The sequence below is a fragment of the Panthera tigris genome, chromosome B4, assembly GCF_018350195.1.
Source record: "Panthera tigris isolate Pti1 chromosome B4, P.tigris_Pti1_mat1.1, whole genome shotgun sequence".
Lineage (NCBI taxonomy): Eukaryota > Metazoa > Chordata > Mammalia > Carnivora > Felidae > Panthera > Panthera tigris.
The window spans coordinates 45,717,511-45,730,353 of record NC_056666.1 but is presented as its reverse complement, the minus strand read 5'-3'; the positions used below and the strand labels follow the sequence as shown (position 1 = coordinate 45,730,353).

The window sequence follows — 12,843 nt, the reverse complement described above, 5'->3', positions numbered from 1 at the left end:
GCCAAGGCCAAGAATCAGACACTCAGCCAACTGAGCCACCCAGGCACCCCTAACCTCAGATTTAAAATCATCACTGGGAGGGGCGCCTGGTTGGCTCAGTTGGTTGAACGTCCGACTCTTGATTTTGGCTCAAGTCATGATCTCCTGGATTGAGCCCCAAGTTGTGCTTTGTGCTATAAGCATGAAGCCTGCTTGGGATTCTCCATCTCCCTCTCTCTCTCTGCCTCTCCCTGCTCTCCCTCTCTGTCTCCCTCAAAATAAATAAATAAAAACTTAAAAAAAAATGTTTAAATCTAAGGTTAGTTTCCCTTAACACCAAGCCTTCTCCTAGATGCTTCCCCTTCTAGGCAATTTACTATCATAAAATAAGAATCATTTCAAATGCTTAGAAACACTATCCCAGAAAATCATTAAGTATATCTCAAAATTCTGGGAGTTTTTTGGGTTCTGTTTTTGCTTCTTTTTGGTATTTCCCTAAAGTGGGGACAAATACTGGTCCCATAAGGCCTCAGCCAGGACTAGAAGACTTTGGAAGACTTTGGACATAGTTAACAGGAAGCAGAGGCATGAAAGCGTGACCACATGCATATCTGGAAGTGCTGGAGTATAGAATACAAGTGTCCACCTCTATGTTTCTACAGCTAAATTAAATCTGATCTGTCTTTTAATCTGATTGAGTGAGGACATGTGGAGATGGAAATTTTATTAATGTTTATTAATGGCTTTGAAGAATCATGTTCTCTCTCAAAATAAAGAAAACTGTTAAGATGGGTAGCAGGATGTAACGTGTTGTTTCATGTAAGAACCAAAGAGTTTCCCAAAGTCCAACATTGAGGCCTGTGGGAAAAGATCAAAAGCTTGTATTTCCTTACCCGTAAAGCAGACAACGTACTGGGAACAATGAGATGATACATGGTTCGATAAAGCACTATTTGTTTTTATTTTTGTTTTGTAAGTAGAGTGTAGAACAGTGTAACTAGTATCTGAAATCAGTGATGAAGGTTCAAGTTCAACCTCTCTATCTGCCAGCTGTCTGATCTGACACAAATCATTCTAACATATTTAACAATGTAAGAATTAAATGGATGGCAGGTGTTTGTGTGCATGTGTGAAGGGGGGGTATCTTCTAAAAGAAATAGCTCTATAAATGTAAGATGTTTTAGGTTATATTGTACCAGCTTAAGTACACCAGGACCTTATGTTCATTTATATTTTCTAATCTTTTGGAGGAAGAGAGAGACAGAAAGAGGGATTCTTATAGTAGAAACCCTGTTCAGTTAATAGAAAATCATTGCCACTACTTAATAGGTGTGAAAAGGAATTTATTAACATAAAATAAAAATATATAATGAAATTACCAAATGAATAATAAAATTCATACTAAAAGGTAACTCTACCTCAGTATACAGTAATCAATATATGCTAATCCTCTCATACATACCCTCTCCTCTCATACAAAACAGTTGCCAAAATTAATTTTAAGTGTACCAACGATTATGGAGATTTTCTCTATGGATCTAAGCTAGTCAAAGATAACATAGTCCAGGCCACAGATAAGAATGAAAATCTTTGGGGCACCTGGCTGGCTCAGTCATAAGAGCATGCAACTCTTGATCTCAGGGTTGTGGGTTTGAGCGTGAGGTGTAGAGATTCCTTAAATAAATAAAACTTTAAAAAAAGGAGTGAAAATCTTTTTGTAGAAATGTAACAGGTAAAGGCCAACTCCAGCATCATTCATTCATTCATTTACTCAGTCCCTGCTTTATAACAGGCTCTACAATTCAACAACACACAAAACACAGAAACTTCCTCCCACATTCTAACAAGGAAACAGACAGTAAATAACTATACATTAGATCAATGGTGATTAAAAACTACAGAGAAAAGCAGCAAAAAGGGCTGCAATTCTAAATAGGGCAGTCAAGGAAGGCTTCACCAAGAAGATGCCGTTGAAGCAAAGACCCAAAGTAGACGAGGAAGGCACACGCCCTCTGGGGAGAGTAGTGCGGCTGTGCAAACCTTTCCAGCAAGTCCAGATAAGACAAAACCCAAGTGCTTACCTTTCAAAAGTGGCTGGAAGGTCGGAATCTCTTGCAGTTTGATGACATCGGGATCGTTACTGACATTCCGTGAGGGCTGGGAGCCTGGAGCTACAACCACGATATCGTCCATCTTGGCTCTATGCTTAGCTGGAGAAGGAGTCACTGAAAATAAAGTTACACTGCTCACGAGCTGCATGTTAGCCCCCTCTGTCTCACTAAAGTACAGTCATTAAAAAGAATATTTTTACACAAAAAAATGCTAACTGTAGTCATCCTGCAGTGGAGGCTGGAAAAGGGGAGATAAATCATAGGGGATCTGTATTTTCTACTAAAAAAAAAAAGCATTATAGGAACCTATAACATGTATGAAATTGCTTTTGTAATTAAAAATATCTTATTATTCAGCACATAAAAATATAAGGTAGATTATGTTTTTAATTTTTACTTCTTTGATCTTCCTGACATTGTCCCTGTTTTACCAATGAGGAAATGAACATACAAGACTTGGTTGTGAACTGCCCAAAGTCAATAGTGCTAGAAAAAGAATTAGGAAAGGAATTGGAGGTCTATGGGGTGTTGGTATACATGGCCCATCCCTGTGAAACAGGTTTGCAGAACTGGTGGCCAGACCAGTTCACAGCAAGCCAGGTATATTTAATAGATCCTATCCATGGGGGAAAAAACCCCAAAAAAAACCCTGGTTCTCAGCCCTATATGAGATGGGTCTATTCCTGAGGCACCAGCCCCCTGACCCTTACAATTACAGGCAGTAGTCTAAGAAGAATAGAAATAAACAGGAAGTCCATTCTAGGCTGAGGCCAAATTCAGAAATTTGTAGGACCGTTAAGAGAGGCAGGCCAATTTCAGGTTTGTTGCGAGAAAGCAAAGCATTTGGAGGAACTGATGCAAACTACCAACAACTTCCTAGACCAAGATACCTCCCTCTGCTCACTATCCTCCTGGTTAGAGCAAGAATAAACCTTTAAAGTGGTTTACCCTCTAGAAGGTAGTATTTGCGGGCTCATCATACTTATGTCTCAAAGGTTGACGCAGGAAGGCCACAGAACTGCCCCGCCTCCTAGAGGCTAGAGTCTCCTGTGGCTTGGCATTCCCTCCTGTAGAATCTCTGCTACTTTTACCGCTCTTCAAGAAGTATGTCTTAACCCCTTTTGCTAATTTACTTAACATTTCACAAATCCCAAGTCAGAAGTCTTTCCTCCTACAAATTGATTTCTTCTTCCCCAGTGGAAAACAAATTTCACTAGATTCTAGCTAACCTCTATCACCTTGCCTGTAAAATGGGGCCGCTGTGAGGATTAAATATAAACGTATGCAAACCACTTAGCCCAGGGGAATCGGGCAGATTCTAACCTATGCTATTGGTTAGTATGCTATAGTATTGGTTAGAGTTCATGCTGTTGGCTAGTTAGTAGGTGAGCAAGCAGATTTTTTAAGATGCCATGCTTCTTCCCCTCAAATATGCTTCCGGCCTGACATAGGGGCAAGAAAATAAAGGGTAACAACTATTACTGTGTTTGCTATTAACAGATCAGATGTGCTGGGTCTTCCAAGGAAATAGAAGAATGTAGCAAAGCTAGTAGATGCTGTTCACCATTGAAATGTGTCCCAATCTAGCCCCCAAATGAGGACCTGAACCAGTCTTAAAGGACACACTTCAGTGTGGACTCTCTGTCAGCGTCTACATTTCTGAATTACAGATCCTACCAGGAATAAACGACAGTTGTGGATTCTTAGTGTATCTACACCTCTCTGCAAGTGTAAAATGTTGTTTAAAATTTCATAATATATACAAATATCTAATCATTAGACTGTACACCTGAAACTAATATGTTATATTTAGGCTCCAGATTGAATCCAATTTGGATTAGCAACTCAAGCAGAGCCAGTTGTGCTAGGGTTTGTCGCTAACAACAACAGAGCATAGAATCCTTAATTATCAACTATTTTATTTATTGACTGCTTACTATATTCCTAGCACAATAATCCTTCTGATCCTATTTCAAACGCTGGGAGAAACCTTAAAATTACGAACGGGGGAAGAATAGAGAAAAACACCAGAGCGTGCGGTGCTGGCCAACCCCTATGACAATAGAAAGCGAGTCGCGACCCCTTCTTAAGAGAAAATGCAGTTTCTGGAGATGTTTGCACCCAAGGGTTCAAAAACGATTGTACACCTGTCACACATCCCTTCTGAAAAGGAACATGTTCTTAGAGATTCTGTCTCTGATCCATCCACTGTGTGAGCCAAATCTCTCGGTGTCAGGCATGAGTACTAACGCCAAAAGTTGATTAGGTCGTCTTTTAAAGAGGAGGCAGAGCTGGGAGAAACAGCTGTTTTGACAATAAATAATGGGCATGGGCGCACAAGCTGATTTAGCTTGCAGTCACAGGCACTCCCATCAGGGGAATGACGGCTAGGACAGACAGTGACTTTTTTCTTTTTCAAGAAAAACGTACGGTGAGGGCTCTCTGTGCGTTCGTGTCCACGGTCCCAGTCCCCACTAGGTTGGGAGGCAGCCCCCTCCGCAAGCAGACAGGGCCGGCTGGAGGAGGGTGGAAGTTAGGACACCGACCTGAGGAGTTCAGATCGTTGGGTCGGCTCTCGACCTCGGAGCTCTGCTCACTGCCCATGGTGGCGGCAGCGGTGGCAGCGGAAGAACGGCGGGCCAGGCGGTCACCGCTCCGGCGGCGGGACGACCGGGCAGGGGCCGGGGACTGGGACAGGGATGCTACACCAAATGTGGGCGCCGCTGCAGGGCCGACTTGTGGAGATGACGCGCCCAGCCCACTCAGGTGCGCTGGCGTTGGGGGATGGGAGGCCCTATTTGGGGAACCGACGCGCCAAGAGGCGTAGCGCGGATGCACGGTGTTTGCCCGCTCTCTTTGGGGGACCCTAAGGAAAGAGGTGGAGGGCGCCCAGCTTCAGCCGCGCCGGCGGCCGGCGGGCGGCGCCGCTTTCACTCACTCGCTCCGGGGCCGCAAGCTCGCTCCTTCCGGGACGCGGATTGGCCGCGCCGGCTGCGCGCGGCCGTCAGTTCCGGGTTGGAGGCCACCCCCCCCCACCCCGCGACCACGCCCCCGCCTCGGGGAGGGCGGGGAGAGTGTAATCACCCTTAAAGGGCTCCACCGCCTCAAAGCCAGAACCACCGCCCCCAAAGAGCAAGGCCTTCTCTAGTGTAATGATGCGTTGCCTTTAAGCATCACCCAGCTATTGGCACTTTATTGTTAGAACTTTATAAAATGCGGCGTGGGAATTGTTTGTTTTAGGGTTAGAATTCACAACTGTCTGGATGCAAAGCTCCTGTTTCACAGTTCCAGAAGGTAGGAGTTTGGCCGTGGACAACCATACAAAAAATATAGACAGTGAAGGAAGGAGATGGAAATGAGAGATAAATGAAGAAATTGAAAATACTGATTCAGGGCACCTGGGTGACTCAGTCCTTTAAGCATCCCACTTCAGCTCAGGTCATGACCTCACAGCTCATGAGTTCTGACCTCCGCATCAGTTTCTGTGCTGACAGCTCAGAGCCTGGAGCCTGCTTCCGATTCTGTGTCTCCATCTCTCTCTGCCCCTCTCCCACTTGTGCTCTCTCTGTCTCAAAAATAAAAACATTTTAAAAATGTTTAAAAAAAATACTGATTCACATGTTAGGGTGTGTGTGTGTGTGTGTGTATCCTCAGAGGAAAATGGATGCCCCTATAATCTAGGCATTTTCTGGGAACCTTGACAATTATCCACAGGCCATTCCAAAACTAGCAAAGGTGAGGGAGGAGTACAAGAGATGCAAAATGGAAACTGTAAGATTGGGCAGATCAAGAACTGAGACCTAGCGATGCAATGCCACCAAGGAGTTGAGTGGTTTTGTAGTTCTCAGAATTTTACAATTAATTTTATATCATTTCCTTCATGAAATTTCAAGCAAATGTCCTAGCATTTTATACTTATAAATATAACCTCAGAAGGAATGCCAAATGAACTGTATGATTAAGTCCCTTCTATTCTACAGTATCATAGACATTTCCCCTATGTTACCTCATCGAACTTTCATAGCAACCCTGAGGCCCACAAACAGGTACCTTCCTCACGGTCACCAGGTAGTAAATGGTAGAACCAGGATTTAGGACTGTCTGATTTCAAAATCATGCTTTTTCCTCTACTCACCATTGCAATACTCTGAGAAAAGTATAAATGAATGTAAATTCAGTATTTGGTGGGAATATGAAGAAAGAACTAAAAACTGCCTGAAAGGTCAAGTAGGCTCCTGGGAGGTGGTGTTTGACTGTAGTCTTGAGGTTTACATAAACCATCAAGCTTATGGGATCATTCCTTTCTGGAGAGCCCCTGACTCCTCTCCCAGGTTTGCCCTCTTTGGGGGTGGGCAAAAGAGAAGGAAAAAAGGGATAGTACAACTCATTCTGGCTCTTTTTGCCCCCTTTCCACATCAGACTATATTTATCTTGTGTTCCATGCCCTAATTCACCCTGATGTGGTGGTGCTTTTTTATGCTTCCCAGTGGATGAATGCTTCATTCTAAGGTTCATTCTCAACATTCTAAACATTCTCAACTGATGAATGAACAAATATATCATCCTATTCTCTCCTGGCCTGCAAGGTTGCTGCTGAAAAATCTCACCTTATAGGGGTTCCCTTATATGAGAGAAAACGTGTTTCTCTTTCTGCTTTTAAAATTCTCTTTGCCGGGGTACATGGGTGGCTTAGGTGTTTGAGCATCCAACTCTTGGTTTCAGCTCGGGTCATGATCTCACAGTTTCATAGGTTCAAGCCCCACATCAGGCGCTATGCTGACAGTGTGGAGCCTGCTTGGGATTCTCTGTCTCTCTCTGCCCCTTCCCCTCTCCTGTTTGCATGCACCCGTGCACACTCGCTCTCTTCAAAAATAAATAAACTTAAATTATCTTTGTTTTTGATTTTAGATAGTTTTAATTATAGTATGTCTTGGAGAAGATTGTTTTGGATTGAAATTTTGGGTTGACCTATTAGCTTCATAATCTTGGATATACAAGTTTCTCCCTAGGTTCAGGAAGTTCTCAACCATTATTTCTTTAAATAAACTTTTTACCTCCTTTCCTCCTCTTTTCTTTTCCTGGGACTCCAATGATATATACATTGTTTCTCTTGATGGTGCCCCAAAGTCCCATAAGGACTTTCTTCATTCCTTTTCATTCTTTTTTTCTTTTTGCTCCTCTGATTGGGTGATTTTAATTGGTCTGTCTTCTAGTTCATTGAATTCTTCTTCTGTTTGGTCAAGTCCAAGTTTGCAGCTCTGTATTAAATTCTTCAATTCAATCATTATATTTTTCAGCTCCAGGATTTGTTTGGTTCTTTTTTATGTTTTCTATATCTTTGCTGAACTTCTCATTTTGTTCTTGTATTGTTTCCCTGACACTGTTAAATTGTCCGTTCATGTACCCTTGCTCCTCCACTGTGGTGGAGTCTGGCTATGGCTATCAGGCAGGTGTCGTGCAAGTGTGCAGCCAGAGGGACTAGCCCTGAGTGCACACACACAGTGCTGGCGTCTTGCACTTGCACAGCTGCCTAGGCTGGCTGCCATTGTGGTTCCTGGGCTGGGCTGAGGATAGGAGGGAGTGGGGACAGAATCAGGTGGAAGATGTCAGTGAACACGAATGCCTGTGAGGCAAAAGCTGGCAAGATCTGCAAGGCGTCTGTGGCAGTTTGTGCTTGCCATTGGTGTCTTCGGTGGTGAAAGCTGCTTGATTTGGCTACAAATCAGGTCACTGTGAACCAAGATAGCTCCAATTGCATGTCACCAAGGAAGACTTTGTGCCTAGCAGTCTCCATATGTCTGTATGTCTCAGCTTTGCCAGTCTGGGTGGGGTGAGATTGAGGTGGGATCTTTGTGTACTCTCCTGAAAGTCTGGGGAAGCTGGTTACTCACTGTATTCTTCCTTTTGTGGCAAGGAGAACTCTTTCTAATTTTTTTTAATGTTTATTTTTTTATTTTTTTTTTAACTTTTATTTATTTTTGAGAGACAGAGACAGAGCAGAGGAGCAGAGAGGGAGGGAGACACAGAACCCAAAGCAGGCTCCAGGCTCTGAGCTGTCAGCACAGTGCCCGATGTGGAGCTCAAACCCACGAACTCTGAAATCATGACCTGAGCCGAAGTCAGATGCTTAACTAACTGAGCCACCCAGGCACCCTTAATATTTATTTCTGAGAGAGAGATGAAGTGCGAGCAGGGAGGGGCAGAGAGAGAGGGAGACACAATCTAAAGCAGGCTCCAGGCTCTGAGCTGTCAGCAAAAGCTCGGTGCAAGGCTCAAACTCACGAACCGTGAGATTGTGACTTGAGCCAAAATCAGACACTCAACCAGCCAAGCCACCCAGGCGCCCCAAGGAGAACTCCTTCCAGCTGGGAGGTTTCCTCTTGGTGCTGAGCAGTGCTGGCTTGGAGGAAAGGATGATGCAGTCAGAATGAAGCTATCTTCCTCCTCTATATATGTGACTATTCTCAAGTTTTTTGTTGTACTGTGTTGCTGATGTTTCTTAAGTGAATTCCAGAGTTCTCCCAGAGCTGCTTTTGTTGTGGATAACTAATGATTGATCTTTTTGTGGGGAGAGAGGCTGAGATCTCCTACATCATCATTTTTTTTTCAGAATGGATAAATAAAATGTGGTATATCCATATAATAGAATGGTATGTGCCCCTCACTAAGGAATGAAGTACTAAAATGTGCTACAACAGGGATAAACCTTATAAACATTATTCTATTGGAAAAGAGTCCATCACAAAAGATCACACATTGTAGATTCCATTTATATGAAATATCCAGAAGAGGCACTATAGACACAAAAATAGATTAGTGGTTGCCTAAGGCTGAACAGGAGGGGTGTGGAAGGGAAAAAGGGGAGTGACTGTTAATGGGTGTGTGGGTTTCTTTGTGGGAGTGATGAAAATGTTCAAAATTTTTTGTCATGGTTGTACAACCCTGTGAATATATTAAAAACCACTAAATGGTACAATTTAATTAGGTGACTTGTATGGTATGTGACATATCTCAATAAAGGTGTTATCAGAGAAAAGATATAGAAAGATAAAATGTCTTTATTCCTTTACTCAGCATTTATTGGTAGCCTATAATGTGCTGGGCACTTGCTAGAGGCTAGTAATAAATGATCCAACAGGACCCAGTCCCCATCCTTAGGAAGCTTACAGTCTGTTGGCAAGAAAATGATTTGGGCGTTTATAATTCAAGGATTCTGCTGGAGGGACTTTAGAGGTAGAAGACATTTGGGACTGATGCCTTTTAGCACCTTGAAAACCATTTCCACGTGAACAGCAACTATGTGACCTATACACATAATAAATAACAATTGAACCGGCTTTTGGAGTTTATAAAGTACTTTCCTAATATTGGCCCAGTATGATGGGCCTATAACGTAGATAATGCTTTCTTGATTTTACACAGAGGTTAAGGAGTTTTTTTTTTTATTTTTTTATTTTTAAGGAGGTTATTCTTGATCATGAAGCTAATAAGTAATGAAACCAGGATTCAAATTCTCTGAAACTCATTATGTTTTTATCCATTCCAGACTGCTCCTCCTATATCTTTATATTGCCTGGCACTCCAACCAGTTTCCTACGCCATAAATCTGCTTACCTCTACCGCCGCATCCAACCAGTCACAAGTCTGGAGAGCCTCTCTCCTTAATTTCTCTTCTGTCTCCACACCCTGTTCAGGGCCTCCTCCCTTCTTCAATTCCTTGGAAAACAGGAGGCCTCTGGCTTTACCTCCGTCAATCCATCCTACATGTGGCTGGCAGACAGAATTTTTAGAATATTAATAAGTTCTTTGGACCTGCCAATGCCCTATAAAAACCTTCAATAACTCCCTATGGCTTCAGGATAAAGTTTAAAATTTGGCACATGAACACCTTCTTGCTCCAGCCTTTTTTCTCTATTCCTCTATGTACACAGGGAGACTTCATGCCAGTCAGGATAAAATTCCCTGGATACTCATGTCATTTTCTCTGCCTGGAATATTCAGGCTTTTTCTCTCCCTCTAGCTAACTTAACTTCATCCTTCAAGGTTAACTTATGTCCACACAAAACCTACACATGGATGTTTATAGCAGCTTTATTCACGACTGCCAAAACTTGGAAGCAACCAAGATGTCTTTCAGTATGTGAAAGGATAAACAGACCAGTACATCCAGACAATGGAATGTTTATTATTCAATGCCAAAAAGAAATGAGCTGTTTGGGCGCCAGGGTGGCTCAGTCGTTTAAGCACCCAACTTTGGCTCAGGTCATGATCTCACGGCTCTTGAGTTCAAGCCCTGTGTCGGGCTCTGTGCTGATAGCGTAGAGCCTGGAGCCTGCTTCAGATTCTGTGTCCCCCTCTGTCTCTGCCTCTCCCCTACTCGTGCTCTGTTTCTCTCTCTCTCAAAAATAAATAAACATTAAACATTAAATAAAACATTAAAAAATAAACATTAACCATTAAATAAACACTGGTAAACATTTAAAAATAAACATTAAAAAATAAAAACATTAAACATTAAAATAAATATTAAATAAATATTAAAATAAAATGAAAACAAAACAAAGAAATGAGCTATTAAGCCATGAAAGGATATGGAGGAAACTTAAATGCATATTACTAACTGAAAGGTCCCAATCCATAAAGGCTACATACTATATGATTCCAACTATATGACATTCTATTAAAGGCAAAACTGTGGCAATAAAAAGACCAGTGATTGCCAGGGGGTGTGAAGAGGGGGAGGGATGAATAGGCTGAGCACAAAGGACAGTTAGGGCAAGGAAAATACTTTGTATGATACTCTAGTGGTGGATACACCTCATTATACATTTGTCCAAATCCACAGAGTGTAATACAGTAAGAGTGAGCATACGCAAGCTATGGACTTTGTGTAATTTATGATGTGTCAGTGTAGGTTCATCAGATGTAAGAAATGTACCTCTCTGATAGAGGATGTTGATAATGGGGAAGGCTATGCATGTGTGGGGGCAAGAGGTATATGGGAACCTTCCTCTCAATTTTACTGTGAACCTAAAACTGCTCTAAAAAAAAAAATAAAGTCTTTGAAAAAAAAAAAAAAAAGACTGAGGCATGCCTGGGTGGCTCAGTCAGTTAAGCATCCAACTCTTGATTTCGGCTCAGGTCAGGATCTAACAGTTTGTGGGATGGAGCCCCATGTCAGGCTCTGGGCTGAGAGTGTAGAACCTACTCAGGATTCTCTCTCCCTCTCTCTCTCTCTCTCTGCCTCTCCCCCGCCCATGCTTTCTCTCTCAAAACAAACAAACAAACAAACAAACAAACAAAAAAAGATGGAATTTTTTATCTCTTCCCAGAAGTCCAGATTATACATCCCTTTTCTGAGCTTCCTGAGTTAGCATCTTCTATCATTACATTTATTCTTTTTTTTTTTTAATTTTTTTAACGTTTATTTATTTTTGAGACAGAGAGAGACAGAGCATGAACAGGGGAGGGTCAGAGAGAGGGAGACACAGAATCTGAAACAGGCTCCAGGCTCTGAGCTGTCAGCACAGAGCCCGATGCGGGGCTTGAACTCACGGACCGCGAGATCATGACCTGAGCCGAAGTCGGTCGCTTAACCGACTGAGCCACCCAGGCGCCCCTACGTTTATTCTTTACACAATAACTAATTTGATTGTCTTCCCCACTATGAGCAGCTTGAAGGTAGATCCAACGTCTTATTGGTCTTTAATTTCCCTGCAGGTGTTTTTCTGAATAAAATACTTTTTAAAAAAAATTTGCCTCCACATAAATGGAACTTCTAAGTATCAGGAGAAGAGGATCAAGAATCTTTTCAGGCAGTGAGATGAAAAGAGATACTATTTCTAATGTAAACACCTAACTCACATCAATGGAAAAAAAATTTCTTTAATCATTATTTTCATCAATGTCCTCTGTTCACTGTCATAACTGAAAAAATAATATGTCACTTCAACGATAACAGGGTCATTGTTTAAAATCCAAAATCTGAAGCTTCTAAGTCAAGGAAAGGTCTCCTTAGTGCCTAGCGAGGACTATGCTGTGAAGGGAGATTTAAAACAATGTGACCTTTTCCTAGCAAGACCCTCAAGTACATCATCTGCAGAGATAAAATGTATTGTTTACCAGTCTTTTGCTACAACAGGAAAATGACTCCAATGGGAAATCACTGTGGAGTTTCCTTTGATAGCTCTTTAAAGCCAAGTATTTGCAACATCATTGTAATTCCAGAGGAGGTCATCCTCTGGATACAACCCGTAGAGTTAGTTTCATGCAACCTTTGTTCACAGGGATTCTCAGTCAACATAGCCTCCTATAGCTCTTGGTTAAAACCAGGACGTAGCTGTTGGCTGTATTATGTCCAGCATAATAAGTTACAATGGCTTAGTGCTTTAGGTTTGAAAGTTCTTCACACAGACCGGGTGGAGATGTTGTCTAAGGTCTGAACCTTTGGCGAGTTAAGTATCAGTGGTTTGGTAAAATTGCATCTGTTTGCACGTACACAGAGGTGTGGGCGAGCAAGCATTGATTCAGAAATACACTTCTACAACCTATGCCCTATTCTTTCCCATTCATTCACTCGACAAATATATTTTAGTTAAATATTTATTGAGTACTTATTAGGTACCAGGTACTATGCTAAATGTCAGGGGATACATTTTAATAACTATAGCAGGCACCATTATATTATTATCTATACTTATAAACAGTAAATCCGGGCAGAATCCGAATGCCTTTGTTGAGGCTTGACCTGCGC

The 12,843-nt window shown here is 42.1% G+C and overlaps 1 protein-coding gene across 3 annotated transcripts in view; it reads right to left on the bottom strand.

The window, feature by feature from the left end:
• BORCS5 (BLOC-1 related complex subunit 5) overlaps nucleotides 1–9,912 on the bottom strand; it is a 114,738-nt gene extending 104,826 nt beyond the window's left edge. The window contains exons 1-2 of one of the 3 annotated variants that reach the window (XR_006219797.1): nucleotides 5,029–5,084; nucleotides 2,061–2,204 (exon numbers count right to left, since the gene is read on the bottom strand). Coding sequence is in view for 2 of the 3 variants with exons in the window: in XM_007076308.2 (XP_007076370.1) it covers nucleotides 2,061–2,204; nucleotides 4,637–4,694 (202 nt within the window). In the remaining variant the exon portion in view is untranslated. Of the gene's footprint in view, nucleotides 1–2,060; nucleotides 2,205–4,636; nucleotides 5,085–9,704 lie in introns of those variants that run through there. The other 2 variants (XM_015534924.2, XM_007076308.2) reach the window with 2 other exon arrangements.
• Between the last annotated feature and the right edge of the window lie 2,931 nt (nucleotides 9,913–12,843).